Raw genomic sequence first — 19283 nt, 5'->3', positions numbered from 1 at the left:
CAAGGAAATCGAAGACCTCGCTGCGAAAACCGGGCAAGTGCACGTTTTGAAAGCTGCGAGAAATCGAACGAAATTGAGTTAACACTAACCTTACCTGGCCTGGTCAAATGCCAGTTTCAAAATTGAATTTAAGATTCTACATTATTCATCGTTACTTCGTTTGTTCGTCTAACTTTATGTAGATTCTTCTATTAACAAAAATTAAGAAATTGATTGATCGGACAATATAAGAATTTACATAAAGTTAGACGAACAAAAGAAATAACGGCGAATGTACAATTTTTAATTCAATTATACCGGTCATTTGACCGCGTTAGCGTTAACTACGACTTGTTTAAGCAATCGCGATAATATTTGGAATTTGGAAAGGCGTTGGCGTGGCAAATGATACATGACAGATGACATTTCTTACATTTCCGTGAAAAGTATTGGGTTGGCAACTAAGTGATTGCGGATTTTGTCAATACCACCTAATGACAAAATCCGCAATCACTTAGTTGCCAACTCAATAGTTTGAATTAATCGATTGTCGTTAAAAGTCTTTTAATTTCATTTAAAGCATTTTAATTTATTTTGAATGCATTATTTTATACCACTCTCCCTTTCATATCTGGAAAACGAAGACGAATCGGTCCACGGTGTGCGACATTTTTTCCACAAATTGATCTCCCAAGCACGTTGACAAAGTTTGTCGATTTGGATGTGGAACACTCGGTATATAACATATAATCGGACTGCGGATTTTTATGCAAATTCACATTTTCGAAAATATAACTTTAAAAGTAGAGAGACTCGATAGAAAATTATTTTACGTACCAAATATGATAAAGAGTATGGTAGTTTGCACATTTTATATAATTTTTCATATTACGTGCATTCTGTGCAATTTACACGCTCGTATTTCCTAGAAAGCCATAAAAATTCGCAGTCCACGTATATAACCAACAACGAATGAATCTAAATCTTTAGACAGAGAACTTTAATTAGAGAAAGGCTGAAAACTTGGTTCGCTTCTAGCCATGGTACGACATATATCACGGCAACAGCTATGCTGATTAAATTTAATAAGCAAGTAATTAAAAAGCTGGATTTAACGAACCGAACAAGCTGTCAATATTTAATTAACGCTCGTTGCGTTCAAAACTCGCTATACGGATCGATCGGTAATCGATCTAAAGTATACGCTTTTCCTGGCGATGCTGGTCTTCGCTCGATATATGTAGACACCGATGTGTTTTGTCTTTTGGTGGAAACGGAATAGGAAAAACGAGCGGACCGTTAAACTTCGCTCGAATCGATACGACGCTGTAAAACTAACCAGGTGAAACAAACGAGTGGATACAGAGAGAAAGTATGGGAACTTTAATTCTTGCTTCGAATGCAAATTCCGAGATAAAAGTGTCTCCCGGATTATGGGGTTGACGCGTTGCTCGTAAATAATGTTTAACGTTGAATGAATAATTCAGCGATGTATAATCGGCAACCTAAATTATTATGTTGCTCGAGTTGGATTAAACGTGGAATTCTGAGTATCATGCTCCGAGTACTGTCACTCTTTGGTATTTTTTCTTGGTTACCGTTAGTCCGCGGATATTTAAGCAAACTCGTATTTTTACTAATAAAACCGAAAAAATGGAACTCTAGCAGAGATTTAGTTCGTCTAATGGTTGTTATAAAAAATACAAACTATACTCGGGATATTTCATATATATGTGTATATAGTGTAATGTACTATAGAATAATGTAATATATTATATAATGTAATAATATGTATGTGTGTGAAGTACACGAAAGTATTTTGAAAATTTTTATGAATTTATTATACAGGATGTGGCCAAATAACATGTACGTGTGAGGTGATCTCTTATGCGAAAATAAAGAGAAAGCACAGAATAAAGGATTCTTCATATGTCTCATTTTTAAGAGATTTTTTAAATTTGGAAGTTTGTGAATTAACCCCTTAACTTACAACTACGGGCATAGTCCGTAGATGATAATTTTTTGGCTCAAAATTCTCGAATGTAAATCGTAGGTTAAGGGGTTAAGCTTGAATAATCATCGACTGGACACGAGTAAACGATCAATAGAAGGTTTGTCCGTTTAAAGCTCCATTTTCAAGGAAATAGATGTTTAGTTAGAAATTGGCCTAATACGATAAATTTCCAAATTTATTTTTTTTTCGGAAACAAAGCGTCCTGTGGACAAACTTTATTTCACATTTTCGACTTATTTTCGCACGTGGAATAACGTCCTGTCGATTATCTGCTTCTGTTCAATCAGGAATTAGCCATGTCCAAGTATACTTGAAACAGATTCAAACCCGATTTTCTCGAAAACGAAACGTTATGTAACAAACAAATTGTTGTTCCGTACTTTCTCTTTATTTTTTCATAAAGAATCGCTTCATGCTTATACATAATTATTCGGCCGCTTTGTACATACAAAATTTCATTAACACTAGCAATTTCTGTATACGTGCTTAAATTGATTTTATACTTAATAAATATGATAGTTGTGTCTAGTTATGGTGTTCGTGAAATTTCAAAATGTTTCGTATAATACACATAATATAGATATACAAATTGCTTGTTTCAAAGTAACAAAAATGTTACAATTAATGTTATAATTAATATTATATGGACGCCTTAAACTATACCATGAAAGAGATTATACTTTCCAGGGATAAAAAAAAGGAAGGAAGGAAGGAACTTTCGACCTATTTAATCTTAATTTTCAACGTCCAATACGTTATATACCTTCTAAGCAGCCTCGTGTTTCAATTAAGCGCAGCTTGGCGAACAACTTACTCGCTAAATATCGCAACGGATGCTAGTAACTTAACCGGTATAAATTTACCTCGTTCGCCTGTTTGCGTTAAAAATAGCCGTATTATAATCTAAGAACGAAAGTTAGCTGTAAAAATAACGACCGTCAACATCTCTACCGAGTGTCTCGTAAGTTCATCGCTGTTATTATTTGCTACAAATATAAAATAAATAGACGAATATCCTTAGAAACTTTATTGAAACCTCGAAAGGAAACAATGACGACTTCGCTTTTAATTTGAGACCTGGATCTATCGATTATGTTACGTTAGATTTATGTCAATAGATTCGCTGGTCAAACAAACCAGGACAGAACGTGATAGCATCGATGCAAGTGCCTTTACTACAGCGGAACTCCATTTATTTGAACCAGTCGGAGGACAAACAATTTATATAACCGAAGTTCGTATAATACGGGTTTGCCTTCGGATAATCAAATTCGATGGAATTTTCGTTGAAATAAAGTTCCACTGAATTCGTTCCAATCAAATAAAATCTGCATTCGATAACGAACTAACTTGAATAATAACTATTGTAAAAAGTTACCGACAATCGTCGAAAAAGTTCTCAAAAACCGATAACAATCACTATATATCATACGACAAGTAATTTACTATGGAAGCTCATTAATCATTTGTGAATACGATTAAAAATATGTAATCGAAGCAGAGATTTATTTCACGTGCTAAATATTACAACGAGTACTTTACTGTTTGCCGTTTTATATACTTTTGCGCTTTCGAACTTTTACAAGCGCGTAGAAATCTCTGACAGTCCGCACCAGACACTTTGTATAGTTTGTCGAAGAGACTATAGATCGTCCGATCGTTGGAAAATCCGCGGGCGCGGACAAATCTCACGAGAAGAATGTCAATTAAAGTTGAGTTGGTGCGCGGGCGCGCGAAGCGATCGATCAGGTCTGGCATCTGTGCCACTTTAAGAAAGTAAGTCAATGCAATTCGCAATGAGTAAGGTTGCATAGGCGATGCTTTAGCGCCTAGGATCGACGAAGACCTTCGGCTTTGGATCATGATCTACACGGTCGTCTGCTCCGATTAGTCGTTCCTCAAACGATCGATCTGAGCTTCCGCGTAAAGGCGCTGCTAACGAACACTATCAATATTTCAACCGTCTAAAAATGAAACCGAGTCACTCGATATTTTAAAAGCTACTAAACTTTGTTATCGGAGAATACGATTAACTATAGACCGAGCTATTTCTCAATTAGAAGCTTCTACAATTACGATATTAAAAATTAATAGCGAAGATGAATTAAGTTCACTTAGGTCAGTGTGGAATCGGAGTTGTTGAAAATGTGAAAATGACATAATTTACGCGTAAGAAAAATCAAACTGTACGCGGAAAGATAGGGGATCTTTAAATAAGGCAATTACTATATGAATGACTAGCTAATTTGGACCGAGTCATTTCTCAATGAAAAACTTCTACTATTATGATATTAAAATTAATAGCGAAGATAAATCAAATTCAGTTAGGTCAGTGTAGAATCCGAGTCGTTGAAAATATAAAAATGATATAATTTACGCATGGGAAAAATCAAACTATACGTGGGAAAATAGAGAATCTTTAAATAGGAAAATTATTACATGGACGAGGAGCTGATTCGTCTTTCTCGATTAATAGGTCGATATGTAACCATTTAAAAACAGAATGATTTATCGTAACGGGGTTGATCGGTTTGACTTGAATATCGATGATATCGAAATGTTATCGTCAGGTGAAATGTAACAAGTGAGGCGTGCCATGTCCGAAAATTCATTTCGTTGAAACGATAACGAGCTACACTAGAAGTCCATTTGTCGGAACGAAATTTTAGTTAAATGCTAGTTCGACCGATTAATCTTGTGCTGATTCAACTCGCTTATCTAAACACGAACTTCTATTATGAGAACGAGGTATAATAAACAGTGGAAAAAAAGCGGTTGATTCTTACTATGGAAATTCTCGTGCGAGTTCAGATAAACAGAGGTTTATTAAAATGATTTCCATACCTTATTTTATACAATGGCGCGATAGCAACGTTGCAATAATTTGAACGTTTTATTCGAAACATCTTAAATATGTATCTCTGCCAGCAACTTATTCTTTCGGTGAAACATTATTTTCTAAAATAATACAAACTCTTTGTAACGTAAGTTAACGAGATAAAGATAAGTTAGAGCAAACAAAATAAAAGGGTAAGTGACCAATGTAATAAGTATTTACAGTCTCTTCACGGCTTTCATTCGCTTTATCGTCATGTGAACAATATTATCAATATACCAATAAGTATTATACTATCGATATATCAATAAATCCTTATCAATAGTTATTAGTATATCGTAAGATATATCAGAACGAACGGAATTGTTTCTCGAACAACGTTAGTTGTAGCATAAGTTGAGACGTAATATATTCAGGTGTAATTCGTCTCAGGTTGACAGTTGAAAACAAGGCTATCGTTGATACAACGATTTGAACAATGGAAAAATATAATATGATCTAAAAGAAACAAATGGTAAAAGTAACATGAAATCTATTTCTTTAACACGAGTCAGAAAATGGCGAGGCAATCGCGTTAGCCAACCTTCCCATAAACAAATCTCGCCTCTTCACCGTGACATCCGATACTCGTTCATCTTCCACCAAGCTGGTTTATAGCGCTATTCACGACTTTTTACGTTGTTTAAGTATCTTCTACACGCTGGATACCGTTAATCGAGAGAAAGAGAGATTCAAAGAGATTCGCATCGTCAGTTAATGTTTACTCTTTACAGTCGCAACGAAGGCGGAATTCTTCGTATTTGTTGCAGAATCTTTGCGCGTTGTAGCATCTACCAGTTGTAAGGTAGTTCGTCGTAGCGCAGCTTACCGTATCTATTAGGTTGTCCGAAAAGTTTCTTTCGTTTTATGAGGAAATAATGGAGGCAAAATGTTTTTTGTTTTATATTATTTTGTCGAATTACGTGCGGTCCATTTTGTTCTGTCGAGGTAAACACCACGACATTTCACAGACTTGGTTTCACGTTTATTTGAAGGTGCACTGTTGTAAAAAACACGTTTGCGAAAGAAAGACATTTTTCGGACAACCTAATACTTCCACGTGATATACAGTTACTTAACCATGAATTTCGACCGCAATCTCTATTATCAGAACACTGGATCGCTTTCGACTTTCACCGATATTTTTTCACGGTGAAAATCGTTTATCTTGTTAACATCGATAAGCCGTAATAAACTCTAAGGATATGTTATCGACAGGATCGGGTCTAAATTCAATTGCAAGCAGACGTAAGTAGAACTTTCGGTGCGTGCCCGATGAATTGGAATTTCGAGAAAGAAAGCAAAGATTAATTGTACGAGATAATTCAGCAATTACGCGGTTTGTGAGCGCGTGGCGAAACGAAAATTCTGCGAGAGTTTCGTTCTCGAGATAAACCACTGTGAATGTTGCTCCGTTTCCCCCGTTTTTCCTTTTATAATCTTCCTCTTTGCCGACCTAACGCAATTTTTTGTTTGTCCTAGTAGTTGTTACGATTATCGTATCGGTGTGTTTCTTTGATTTTTCTGCTTATCATTCCTTTATTCGTTGGCTTTACGGATATGTCGGTAAAACGTTGATTTAACGTCTGTTCAACGACTATACGTCCCACGATCGTAGAGAAAATTTCGATGGAACTTCAAATTCGTTAAAATATTAAACGAAGATAGGAAGTTTAAGAAAATAAGTCCTTCGATGAAGGAAAGTGGTTTTTTTTAGTTTCACTTATTGGACTAGACTTTTTTGGCATGTAAATGTTGCCTTGAAGTACTTATGAAAATGTAATTTTGTTTATTTTAATTTTTCTAATCGTTTATTAACTTTCCAAACTGTCACGTTTAATAACTTTTTAAATTAGTGATAAGCGAAAGAGTAATCGATTAATCAATTCCCTCTGTTACAAATTTCTCCAAAAATCGAACCTCAAATTTTGATTTAATCATTTATTTATAATATCTCTTTTAAACGATATAAATTGAACTCGTTTGCCGAAAGAAGTAAATTTCTTAACTTTTGCTTTCGGATGACCGTGACAATGGTTACAACAAGGTCAAAGCTCAATGGTCAAAGACGACTACTTGAAACGAGAACTTGTGTATAATACACACAACGAACGAATAAGGAGAACTGAGATAAAAGAATGAATTTCTACCTTAAGGCTATCTACGTCTCAAAAAAGTCTAGTCCCATATGACTCATAGTTGACCCACAAAAAAGAAAAAAAATAAATTCATAAAAGTCACCTGCCTTTTTTATTGTTACCCGAAAATCCCTTCTTAAATAAACATTTATGGAAACAATATTTTACTCACCCTTCGTGAATTCGTCGACCGACTCGAACCGTCCTTCGACCTTGTTCTTCGATGAATCCCAATCGAAAGGCGCGGCGAATCCATGATCCACGCTGCGACTCTTGCTCCTGCGAAAGCAAAAGTTTAATTAACCATTGAAACGATGAAACCCCGTACTTTCTCCATTCCTTGACTCTCTACGTTAAAATAGGTTCGTTGGAACGAACGAGTTTCGAAATTTCTAATACGAACGAACAGAACTGAATCGTACACGATTAAATAGAGAATATTATTCGTGTAGCCTTTTGTTTCTCTTCTGTTCCGTTTCATTCTTTCATTTTTCTTTTCTGTATTCTTTGCAAAAGCAGAGTCGGCGAGGCGAGACACGATGCAATTTCACGATGCAACGAGCCATGCGTCGTATATAAACGAACCCTAAAAGACGTATCCACGGCACAGAATGGCCTGCGAAGATAGCGAGCAACAATAGAAGGCTTCCGTCAATGAAATTGCCGGCTACAAAAGAGAGAAGAGAGAGAGAGAGAGAGAGAGAGAAATAACAAGTTTGACGAATGGAGGAGCACAAGGCGCGAACGAGTTATCTGATGTTGCAACAAGTAAAATCCGCTAAACCGATGAGTACGTACTTCTCGTATTTGTGCAATGTCCGCGGATTTTTAATCCTTCCTGACGAATGGTTAAAACTTTGATTTTATATTCGCAGATTGACAATAGTCGATACATTATTCGAGAAAGCGTTTCAGATAAAACTTGTTCTGTTTCAAGGGGGACGTGTTCCGACGACCACCAGATTTGCCTAGGTGAATACGTTTTCGGGATTTCAAGGCTACCTTTGTCTTTTTTAAATGGAATTATATGTACATTTTTCTTCATTCATCGCTCGATGCAGTTTGTTTTTAATTATTTAGAGAAAAGTATTAAGGTACACCCGTATGCAATTAGTTTAAAAGGTATACCATGTTAACTTCGTCAAGTTAAATGTACGAAAGAGGACGAAATGTACGAAAAGGAGAACGTAGAAATACCCGCGCTATCTTTCCTCGTCTTTCATACGATAACATTCGCAAGAATCAAAGTTAGAATATCTTTTGAATCGACCATTCCTCGACTCGAATACCTTGATACTTTGACTGCCACGTTGGTCACGGTTTCTCCTGCGACGCCACGGTGGCTATTGGTGAGCGCTTGAACTTCTTACAATTGTAAAAATTGTATGAAAATTCCAGTTAGAGCATTTTGAATATAACCGATAAATAGAAGATACTTTGAAATAAAAAGTGCCCCATTGAACAATTAAGTATTTCTATGAGAACATCAACAAAAAAAATGAGAACAAATCTTGCATGTAACGATGCACTGTATTTGCATCCATATCTTTGAGGACTAATCTACGAATATTATTATAAACACACTTTAGAAAATAATAGTAAATGCTGCTTTATAATCATATAATTGAAGTTAGAAGTGTGCACATACTTTACTATTATATATAGAATGAGCAAATACTGTTTGCTAATCAACTGTTACTAAGGCGTCACGGTGGTCACCGGTGACCACCAATAAGATACACAGTCCATTGGGGAAGAATATTGTCTTACATCATCAATTTATTATTATTTTGCAATTATATGTTTTGAATAATAAAAATACTCCCGTGGCATTCTGAGCGAAACATGTGATTTCGGCGTGGCAGTCAAAGTGTTAATACTTTTTTTTTGTAGAGAATTTAAAATATACATAGCATGCTCCATTCTCGTCCGATTTGAAAAATCAAAGGTCAGGCTTAAAATCTCGAAACTTCCGTCTGGATACTCCATCTCCGTGAAGGAAAGTAAGCTTTATTCGTAATACTTTTTCCAATAATGTACAGTTTAGTAGATATCTGCGTGTATCGATGAAAATGAGACGCACGGTGTATAAGAATGAAAAGAGAAAATGAAATAATATAGTACGATGTATGACCAGCGAATAAAAGATATAGATATGTGTATAAATAATTTCTAAGTTACATGGCATTGTCTGTTTTTGAAGTCAATTGTAGACACACAGAAAATATATATTTTGCCTAATCCTATACATAATGCTTGCAACTCATCGTCGTACAGCCATTCTAATTGAAATTTGTAGAGTTGTACATACCTGAAATAGGGTACTGTGAGATTTTCTGTGGATCTGGAATGCGTGATATCCTGGGACATTCGCCTGGACCTACGATGCAACAAACAATCCAAAACGACAGCGGTGAGTTTACATGCAACTGCGTGCCAAAATGCTTAAAATAAAATTAATGCGCGAATAAAATTGATGGGGATCGTAAAATTGGGTAATGACGGGATAATTTCAGTTCGAGAGAAAAACGAACGATATATTTGTGAAATGTAGCAATTTCCATTGCCTTGGTTGTTACATATCGAATTTAAAGTTCATTTTTCGCCAAACTAAGGGAAACCAAGAGGTACGTTGAATCGATATGAAATAAAAAATATAACAGAAAGCGACTAAATAAAATTCAATGGTCGTCACGCTGACAAGAGACTCGAGTCTCGAATTCGACAACGATAAAATCATCTCACACAAGCAGGTAATTGCAAAAATAATGAACTGCAAAACAACATACATTTCGATGCTCATGCATATACTTTCCTGTAATTCTTGGAATATTGGAATATCACATACCGTGTGACATCATCATCAAAGATTTAAAAGCATACAGTTGCAAACTATGTTTTCTACTATTATTCCCAACTGACCAAAACTTTCCAAATTTCATCATTGCAATCGCCAATACCTTGGATATATACCCGGATGCCCGTAATTATTCAGACGACTTCAAAAGTCGATAAACCTTTACAATAAAATAAAATAAACCATTTCAGTAATTTCAATGAAACACACGTGTAATTTCTAACGAATAATACAGATCAAATCAGCATTTATTGACCCAATAAATAATCGTATTTATTAATGATATCAAAGATTATTCTTATCTCTTATTGACTTTCATTCTTATTATCGACCATGAAAGTGTGAATATATTGTAGGAAATGTGTGAACGTAAATATGAATGTAATTATGAATAGAAAATCTGACATAATCTTGTGCATTTTATTTGAAGAATGAGATTTCAAGCTCGATCGGTACGAATTTGTTCGATGCAGGACTATTTGCATAACATTGAGCAAAATCAAATTATCGAATTACGCGCCGGAATATAAAGACACGATGGTGGAAGGATGCCAGAATAGATATCCCCGAACGATGACTGGAGCTGGATCTGCTCGATTTGAAACGGCGCATTCGCAGCGTCATGTCACAGCTTTCATCCGACGCTAACTACCAGCGATGCTTTAATTCGATTACCGTCCCCTATCCTGACGAGCTCACTCGTTACACCGGATCTGCATTCGAGCGACCGTTTGCTTCTATTTTCGATCGGGTTTCCGAGGTCGACTCGTGTATTTCTGCTCTAGACGACGAATCCAGTTGTAGTTTATATTACGCCAGAGAACTACTGAAGCAGAAAACACCCTCCTGCTTCGTTGTTCGGTAATAAAATCAATCGAGCAATCAATTGCCCTTTCATTGCAAGTTATTAATATTTTTTTCTTGGATTTATACGAGTCGCACTAATATCATTCATGGAGCACCGCGATCGTAATTTCCATTTTACGTATCACGATATTTACGGACAATAGTTGCAAATGTGCATTACGATGAAAGTCTTCTGATGAAAGTGGCTTTTGTTCCTAGAATTTACGTTTTGTTACTTCATTCCACAGACGCCTTGTAAGGTTAAGAATCAATTAAGGAAGATTAAGATCAATCAAGTAGATGAAGGAAATTAAGGAATTTAATAACAGACAAAAATTAGCCATAAATTCAATAAATTATGAAACTTCGCCGATACGAAGAGGATCTATATATACAGGGATTGGAGAAACTAATGGACACGCTTTTTATATGTTATATATACATATAAATATGGCATACATACATATATGGTATATATAGTATGTAAGAAGTCTTTCCATTATTTTGTTCAACCCCTGTATATATAGATACCTATATATTCCGCAATCTTTTTTGCCGCCCAAATTCTCCCTAAGGGGATGAAATTGACTGCTGGAAATCCGGCTATTTTCCGATTTTGCGTCATAGCTCGCTACAACATCGATATTTCTTTTGTCAAACGATAATCCTGATTTAGAAAAGTAACCAACTTTCGTATGAAAACCTTTTTTCTGTCTCTTATAACTCTCGCGTTATAACGTAAAATGGGGAAATAGCCGGATTTTCAAGGGTCAATTTCACCCTTCTAGAATGAATTGGCGCAGTGAACAAATTTGCGTGATACGTACCTACATATCCCCAAAGCTTCGCAATTTTATGAATTTGCGGTTTGGCCATTTCCCGCTGTAACACAGAATTTAAGTGGACACAAACGCAAGAAATAAAAATAAGAAATTTATATTACCACTCTGGTTTAACGTTATTCGGTAATCGTAAAGGAACACGCTAAAGAAGGTAGAAATTGCCACGTAAGTCGCAAAGAAGAGTACAGCATCCATTGTATTCGTTGGACCAGTCCATACAATAAATCACACTGATATATTCGAGCAGCTGTCGTCTATAAGCAAAATCGAAGTAATCAAACTCTGCTCCTTGCAATATCTAGCTATGGTCCTTTAGTTGAAAACAACGAAGGAAATTTATTAGGAAAAACAAGCGTGATATCATCGGGCTATATTTTTGGAAACAGCAGAATGTCACGTTTGGCAGGCTGCCTTGTTAACAGATCGGAATCATCGACTAGCACGAGACACGGGGGAAAAATAAATAAACAGCACCTAGTTTCGATCGAACTAGCTCTGATTTACGCGCGATGTTTGTGTTTTGCTCCGCCAACAATTTTAACGAACTTCACGCTTGACACTGTGATCAAGATCGCAAGAACGAAACGAACAGTTTTTAGTTGGTCTCGGCTGTGTAAATTGTTAGGAAACAGGAAACACGTACTTACGTTCTCTCGGTAATATTTCATACTACTATAAATACGTAATGCTAAAGCGAAGTCAATAAGGTGCAGGAAGTACGTGGTCACAGAGGAAGGGAAATATAAATAATAAATTTCACTCTCGAGCCAATTGACAAATCGTCCAAGGAAAATACGACAACTTTAGTTCTTGGTACGATAATATGAAATATTTCTGAGAATAATATTTTGTTTCACAGATGTTCCGTGTCGTGGGAGTAGATACGTATTTGATTCGTGATTCGTTTGATTTTGTATACATATTGGTGAGGTCTAGGAAACCGTGAAAATTCTATCAGGAATTTAGTGGACTTGGAAGATTTCAGGGACTATGGACATCGTAGAGTAATTCTAGAAGGTCGAATAATCTAAAAATTGACATATTTTCATAGGTTTGTGTGGTCATAGAAATTTTATGGTCAATAGAAAGAGATGGCAGATGTTCTAGAGATCTAAGGTTCCAAAGATTTCAAGAACTACAGAGGACTTAGAGTAATGCCAGAAAATCATATAAGACTGAGAATAATTTTAAAAAGTCTATGGACTTTATAGAGATTCATAAATTAAAGAAAAAGAAGCAAGAGATTTCAGGCAATTTAGAAATCTATGCTACAAAAGTTGCAAGTATTACAAAGGTTCTGGAATAACTCTAGAAGTTTCAGCGATTCGGAATCTAATTCTTTCACATTTATAAATTTAAAAGATCACAGGAATTCCAAAGATTCTAGAGACATGAACGTGACAAAGATTTGAAAAATTCTAAATATTTAAAGAATACTAAAAGTTCTTCAATGTATAGATTTACAAATCACAGACTCGTTGATCTAGAATCTAAAGATCTGAAGAATCACCGAGATCCAAGAAATTCCAAACATCTTAGAGACACAGACACGACAAACATTTGACAAATTGTAGACATCTGAAGAATATCAAATATTTGAAAATGTATAGATTTTCAAAAACCAGAAACTCAATGATCTAGAGATCAGAAAGACCACGAATATCCAACGACTTTGGTAAATCTCGAAATCCGCTATTATCATTTCTGATAAAACATTGATCGGATCCAAACTCTAGAGAGTATCGAATTCTGCGAGTTTAGATTCATCGCTATAACGTTCCACGACCCCAAGATGACCAGTATAGTGTTCTACAAAGGCAGACTTATCAGTATGTATCGTATTCCTACCTTTGATACAAGGAGTATCACATTTTACAAGCCTGACGTTTCATCTGCTTCGAATTCCACGATCTCTCAATGGACAACGTTGCATTCTACATATCCAATCTGTATCCGTTTTCATGTCCTCTAAATACGAACACCATAGACAGCATATTGAAGCACAAATTGTTCGAAACTACGTTCGATGGACTGGTAACACATCAAGAGCTCGACGAAGCTACGTTTGATCGTCCATCGATAACAAAACTTCGACTTGTTCAAACCACGTTCGACGAAGGTACAACTTGTCAGAACATTCTGCAAACTACACTCAGGATTGCCAAATAATCTCTCGTCGTTATAACGTGCTAATTATTATCCGATATCCAGGTTACTACCTTAATTATCGATAACACCAGAACACCCGATGTTAACGCTACCAATAAAATGACGATATTGGCGAATGAATTTCCCACTGTTCTATCGTATCTTCTCTGCGAAAAAAATCGATAAAACACTATCAATAATTGAAAAGATAGTTTTCATCCGACGTGTTTGTAATGCCTGTGCGCGGAGCAAACCCAGAGGTATATCAAGTTCTACATTCCATTCTCATAGCGTCAAAGCTTCGTGGTCATACGATAATATGTAAATACTAGCGTAAGTGATACGAAATGTAATATTCGAGCTTTAAGTCGATTAAATTAATTTGCGTATAAATGCCATAATAACGTTATTTTCCAATTTATCATTTGAAACTCGAATTCACGGAATCGTTAACCGATGCTACAAGATCCTCGGTCTCGTCAGCACAGCATCGAAGCTCTTTACTGACATTAATACTTTCTAACAGTTGTACTGCAGCCTTCGTCCCCGTTTGGAGTTTAGTTGTGATATCTGGTCTCCTTACCAGTAATGCTTATGTTCCTCTATCGATAGGTGTCCGACATAGATTCTTAAAGGATAGCAGCGAGACACATGGCTTGTCCCGTGTCTTTCGATTGAAAAATCGAGTATATACTTGAGTTTTTTAGCTGAAACATATTATCTGCTTGAGCAGAGACGCATCATACATGCCACGAATTTCCAGAACTTCCAGATTCCCATTTACGCTTTTTTGAACAGCAACACCGTAGCTCATGTGGTAAATCTAATTCTATTCGCCGAATGTGTATATCTGTCAACAAGCTTAATAGACAACAAAATTGACATTTTCTATGATTCTGTTACTGTCTTGAAGCGATTCATCCTCAACAATTGTTATTTGTAATAATTGCTCTCAATTATCTTTGTCAATCGTCTTCTTTTATCTTATTTTTTATCGTTCTTGTTTTCTACCTAGTTTGTTCGTCCCCTGTTCTTTGTATTTAATGTTGTGTTTGTTTTAAAGCACGTTAATAAATAATTGCAATATCTACGATTGTATATGGAATATCTTTTGTAGCTATTATATATCATAGAAACTCCAGATTTAACATGCTCATCCTAAAGGAGCAATTTAATATACGAAATAAGCGAAAATCATTTGCTTCACATTTGTGTGGTTTTTTCCTTCTTTAAAATATACGAGAGAATCAGACACGCGAAGCACCTTGTTATTATATTTTATTGCACTCTTATAACATTTATTCCTGTAATGAACATTGTTATTACAGTTCTCATTATTGTTTACATAAACTTTATCATCGTTGGTTATTCGCGCTATTTATTCAGCAATAATTCTCAAAGATTTTAACTGATAATCAAAATTCCTCGACTATCCGACATTCTTCCTCTCTTTTATCTTAAAAATCTTCTCAGACACGTTGACCCATATACTCGCACATTTCCCTGCTAATTAACCGTCTGAACACATGCAAATGCTTATCATTGCATCGTTAAAAAGAAATTAAACCAGCTTATTAAATCGCAATCACGGAGTTGAGGATTCTGTTCATCGAAGAGGAACGTAGCCACGTTTATCGTCCCTTGCGCATTTCGTCGATGCACGCTCTCGATAACATCGACCCGTGACCATAAGTGCATCAACGTGATCACCGTCTACATCGATCGGTACCGAGAGCGTTGGAAACTAGTTTTATCCAAGTACACTACGCTTCAAAAGTATCCCAGGTTCTTAGTTGCATTTGGCAACGTCAATAGCTCTAATTACAATTAGAATATTCTTCCGTCAAAAAGTTACGAAAGTATAAGAAAATAAGGAAAATTTATCGAAATATTTTGGTTCTAAGTTCTATTGAACGCGTAACGATCCAGCAATTCCATCGTTGAAATAAAAAAAAAGCAGTTAACGCTTGTTCGACTTCCATAAATTTCTACTTTTAAAATTCCAACGGTTAATTTTAATAACTCATTTGCAAAAACATCGAAGAAAATGTACAACCTATTGATTAAATAAATATTCTATGGTTATTCATTTTCCATTAATTTATTACATGGACGTACAATATGTCACATATCGCTTCTACTATATGTTACACGCTCTACGTCTTACTGGCGTAAATCAATTAAAGTATCGGAATACTTATGAACGATAGTGTACGTACGTGGTACTTACAAGGCAGAAATAGAATCGCGACACGACTTCCATCGGTAGGTAGAAAGGTGACTGCTTCGAGCCGCTTGGAAAGAGACTCTTTCGAAATTTCCTACGACACCTTGGCAGACATTTTGCATCAGACAGTTTCGTAAAAATTCGCATCTTCTACAACGTAATATGTCAAGAAACGATCGCGCCTTTCTTCCAACTCTGTATCTGCATATCCTTTTTAATTATATCTACAAGTCAATGTTCATCACGATGTCACAAAAACGGCTCGTCGATTTATCAAATTTATATGCGACTTTGCTTTTATTATCCGCTTGATTGATGCAATAAAATCGTCCGCGATAGTTGACCCTATAATTGCTTCGACGTACTACTGCAAACTCATGTCAAAACGTCAATTTTAACACTTTGACTGCCACGTTGGCCATATATGGCCGGTCGCGGTTTCTCCTGTGACGCCACGGTGGTCATTGATGACGGGAGCGCTCGAACTCCTTACGATTGTAAAAATTGTATGAGAATTGACAGTTAGGGCATTTTGAATATAACCGATAAATAGAATATACTTTGAAATAAAAAGTAACCCGTTGAACAATTAAACATTTTCATTAGAACATCAATAAAAAAAAAATGAGAATAAATCTTGCATCTAACGGTGCACTGTATTTGCATCCATATCTTTGAGGGCTAATCTACGAATATTATTATAAACACACTTTAGAAAATAATCGTAAATGTTGCTTTATAATCATATAATTGAAGTTAGAAGTGTGCACATACTTTACTGTTATATATAGAATGAGCAAATACTGTTTAATAATATCTTCTACACGTTTCAACAATATATTCTGCATGTTTTGCTTACGACAAAATAACGAATGCGAATGGTTTGTTGAAATGAACGATGCCTTGTTATAATATTTCGCTATCAACTGTTACCAAGGCGCCACGGTGGTCACCCGTGACCACCAATAAGATAAACGGTCCATTGAAGAAGAATGTTGTCTTACATAATCAATTTATTATTATTTTGCCATTATCTGCTTTGAATAATAAAAATTCTCCCGTTGTGTTCTGAGAAAAACATGTGATTTCGGCGTGACAGTCAAAGTGTTAAAAAAAGAATACATCTTATATTTTATTTCTCCCAGTTCAAATAAAAATTCAACAACGAAAACTTTAAACGATGAAAATCAGAAGTTTCAGTCGAACCGAACACCGGATTAGAAGCAGATAAAAGGAACGCTTGTAACTTGATTTACGCCGTTCTTGCTCACGTTCCGGTTACAGTTCGACGAAATATTATTCAGTTCTCGTCCCGGGGGATAATATTTTAACGGGCCGCGAGTGAAACGTGACTGGACCGTCACTGTAAATCAGCGCCGGAGATCGTGACGTGGCTATCTGCTCGTAGCCGGAGTTAGTCTGCATTTGGCGGGAAAGATGTGATGCATCTTCGCGCTTCCGGTCACGCTTCGATCGCGAAGAATACAACGATCTCGCGCTCGTGTATAAGTAAAAACGTGCCTATTTGTTTTAGAATCGAGCGCATCGTTGGCAACGTTCAATCGGCTTTCGATCAAACAACGATTAAAACGCGATTAACCTTCGCCATTTTTCTTAGCGATATGATATTTTCCTCCCGTACGTTTCATTTTCGCTGGTTTCGTCGGCGTGCCGCAATTACGTCCTTCGCAACGTGAAACGTTCTTGATCTTTGAAAGTTTGCATATCACACGGTATATTAGCCCGAAACGGAAATAATAAAATGATTTGGTATCCATTTATGGATTTATATTTCTTCCTGTATGTTCAGATAATACTTCTGTACATTTAAGGATATTAAAATTGATTCCCACCATTTTCTCCCCCTTGTGTTTCCTTGACGAATTTAATATCACCAGTGGTATTAAGATTTTATGAACGATTTCGATGAAACTACCCTTCACCTTCCACTTTAATCAACTCGCCAAGGTGGAGCGGTATCTAATCGGGAAGCGAATTTCATGGCCAACCAACATTGGTTCGCAACGAAGTTTCATTTTTTTTTCTTTGAAACATGCCTATTGAGCCCAACGATAACGACGATTAGCAAGAATGCTATTTACCTTTAAGAAACTATTTTTGAAAGAATTCAATGCGAATCTGTCTAATGAACAGTAAAGATCAGTAAGATTAACAGTAAGATCTTTATATATATAATTATTATTATATATATATTTACATATGTATTATATCATATTATATACATTTTATATATAATACGTAAATACATAAGGAAATGTGTTCTTCAATAATCTTCACTACATATATTATATATACATATTACATATAATACATACGTACGTTTCGAACAAGCCAATAATTTACAAGAAACGGTTTTTGTTTTTCGCAAGCTGGGGAACAATTTCTCAGAGCGTTAAGCGCAAACAACGGAAATTAAAGCGGTGAAACTTTCGCGAAACGAACGTTCGAAGCATCGAGCGCGTGGAAAAATTTCCAGCCGACTGTTGCGGACTGTTCAGAACAGGCAGTCTTAACTTTTAATTGTACGCTTGGCTGTCACAAAAACGACTTTCCTCCGAGAAGTCACGACGTAAGCTCGCCGTTTCCGGATACAAAGATCCTGCCGTTTAAATCAGCCGGTGCTTCTGCAAACTTTTTATTAGTCGCGGTAGAACGGAGGGAACGTGTTGTGGTTTAAACGGCGTTTTGCCTCGCGATTGTTTCAAACGTGGAAACATTTTTATGGCGACACGGCGTTATTTCATCAGGCGCAATATCGCCGGGTCGTTGTTCGTCCCGCTCGTATTCGATCGATCGATCGACAGAAAAGGTCCTTTATCATTTCAGTCACGCGTTATTACTTTGCAGGCAGCTGCTAAGATCCGACTCTAACGAAGAATATCTTTCTTTCTGTACAGCAGATGGAAGAGAATTCCTTTCTATTTGTAATATGACAGCGTTCCTTCGGCCGAGTTCAAAGACTACACGTTCTACTTCTAATGAATAGAATTGTTATGAAACAGAATTATTATTCGCGTCAAATATATAGAACGTACAGAATATTTACAATTACGTACAGAACTGTTGTTCATTATTACGAAACAAATGTTGCCTTCTCGTTCTATTATTTTCTACATTAATTTTTATATTTCGATGTTGATCTCATTCTGAGAAATAAAAAGGGAGAGAATGGTAACGTTTTAAGAAGACATTCAACGTGCAATCAAAATGTGAAATTATGCGATTATTTTTAAATTTGCTTCAATCTGAGCATATCTTTTAACGTTAGAGAAATATAATTAGATCGAAAATGATGGAAAGAACGTAGCAGGTGTAGTAGCGCTGTTTCGTGTCAGA

The 19283-nt window shown here is 36.0% G+C and overlaps 1 protein-coding gene across 10 annotated transcripts in view; it reads right to left on the bottom strand.

Annotated features, from left to right (window-relative positions):
• Window positions 1-19283, bottom strand: part of LOC100646293 (TLD domain-containing protein 2) — a 294489-nt gene that overhangs the window by 91861 nt on the left and 183345 nt on the right. For 7 of the 10 annotated variants that reach the window (XM_048405837.1, XM_048405831.1, XM_048405833.1 and 4 more), the window contains exons 2-3: window positions 9318-9386; window positions 7179-7285 (exon numbers count right to left, since the gene is read on the bottom strand). In XM_048405837.1, coding sequence (XP_048261794.1) covers window positions 7179-7285; window positions 9318-9386 — 176 coding nt within the window. The remainder of the gene's footprint in view (window positions 1-7178; window positions 7286-9317; window positions 9387-19283) is intronic. The other 3 variants (XM_048405838.1, XM_048405836.1, XM_048405832.1) reach the window with 1 other exon arrangement.

Source organism: Bombus terrestris, chromosome 5 (genome assembly GCF_910591885.1).
Source record: "Bombus terrestris chromosome 5, iyBomTerr1.2, whole genome shotgun sequence".
NCBI classification, from domain to species: Eukaryota; Metazoa; Arthropoda; class Insecta; order Hymenoptera; family Apidae; genus Bombus; species Bombus terrestris.
The sequence above is the reverse complement of the archived record's forward strand: the minus strand, read 5'-3'. Positions and strand labels throughout refer to the sequence as shown.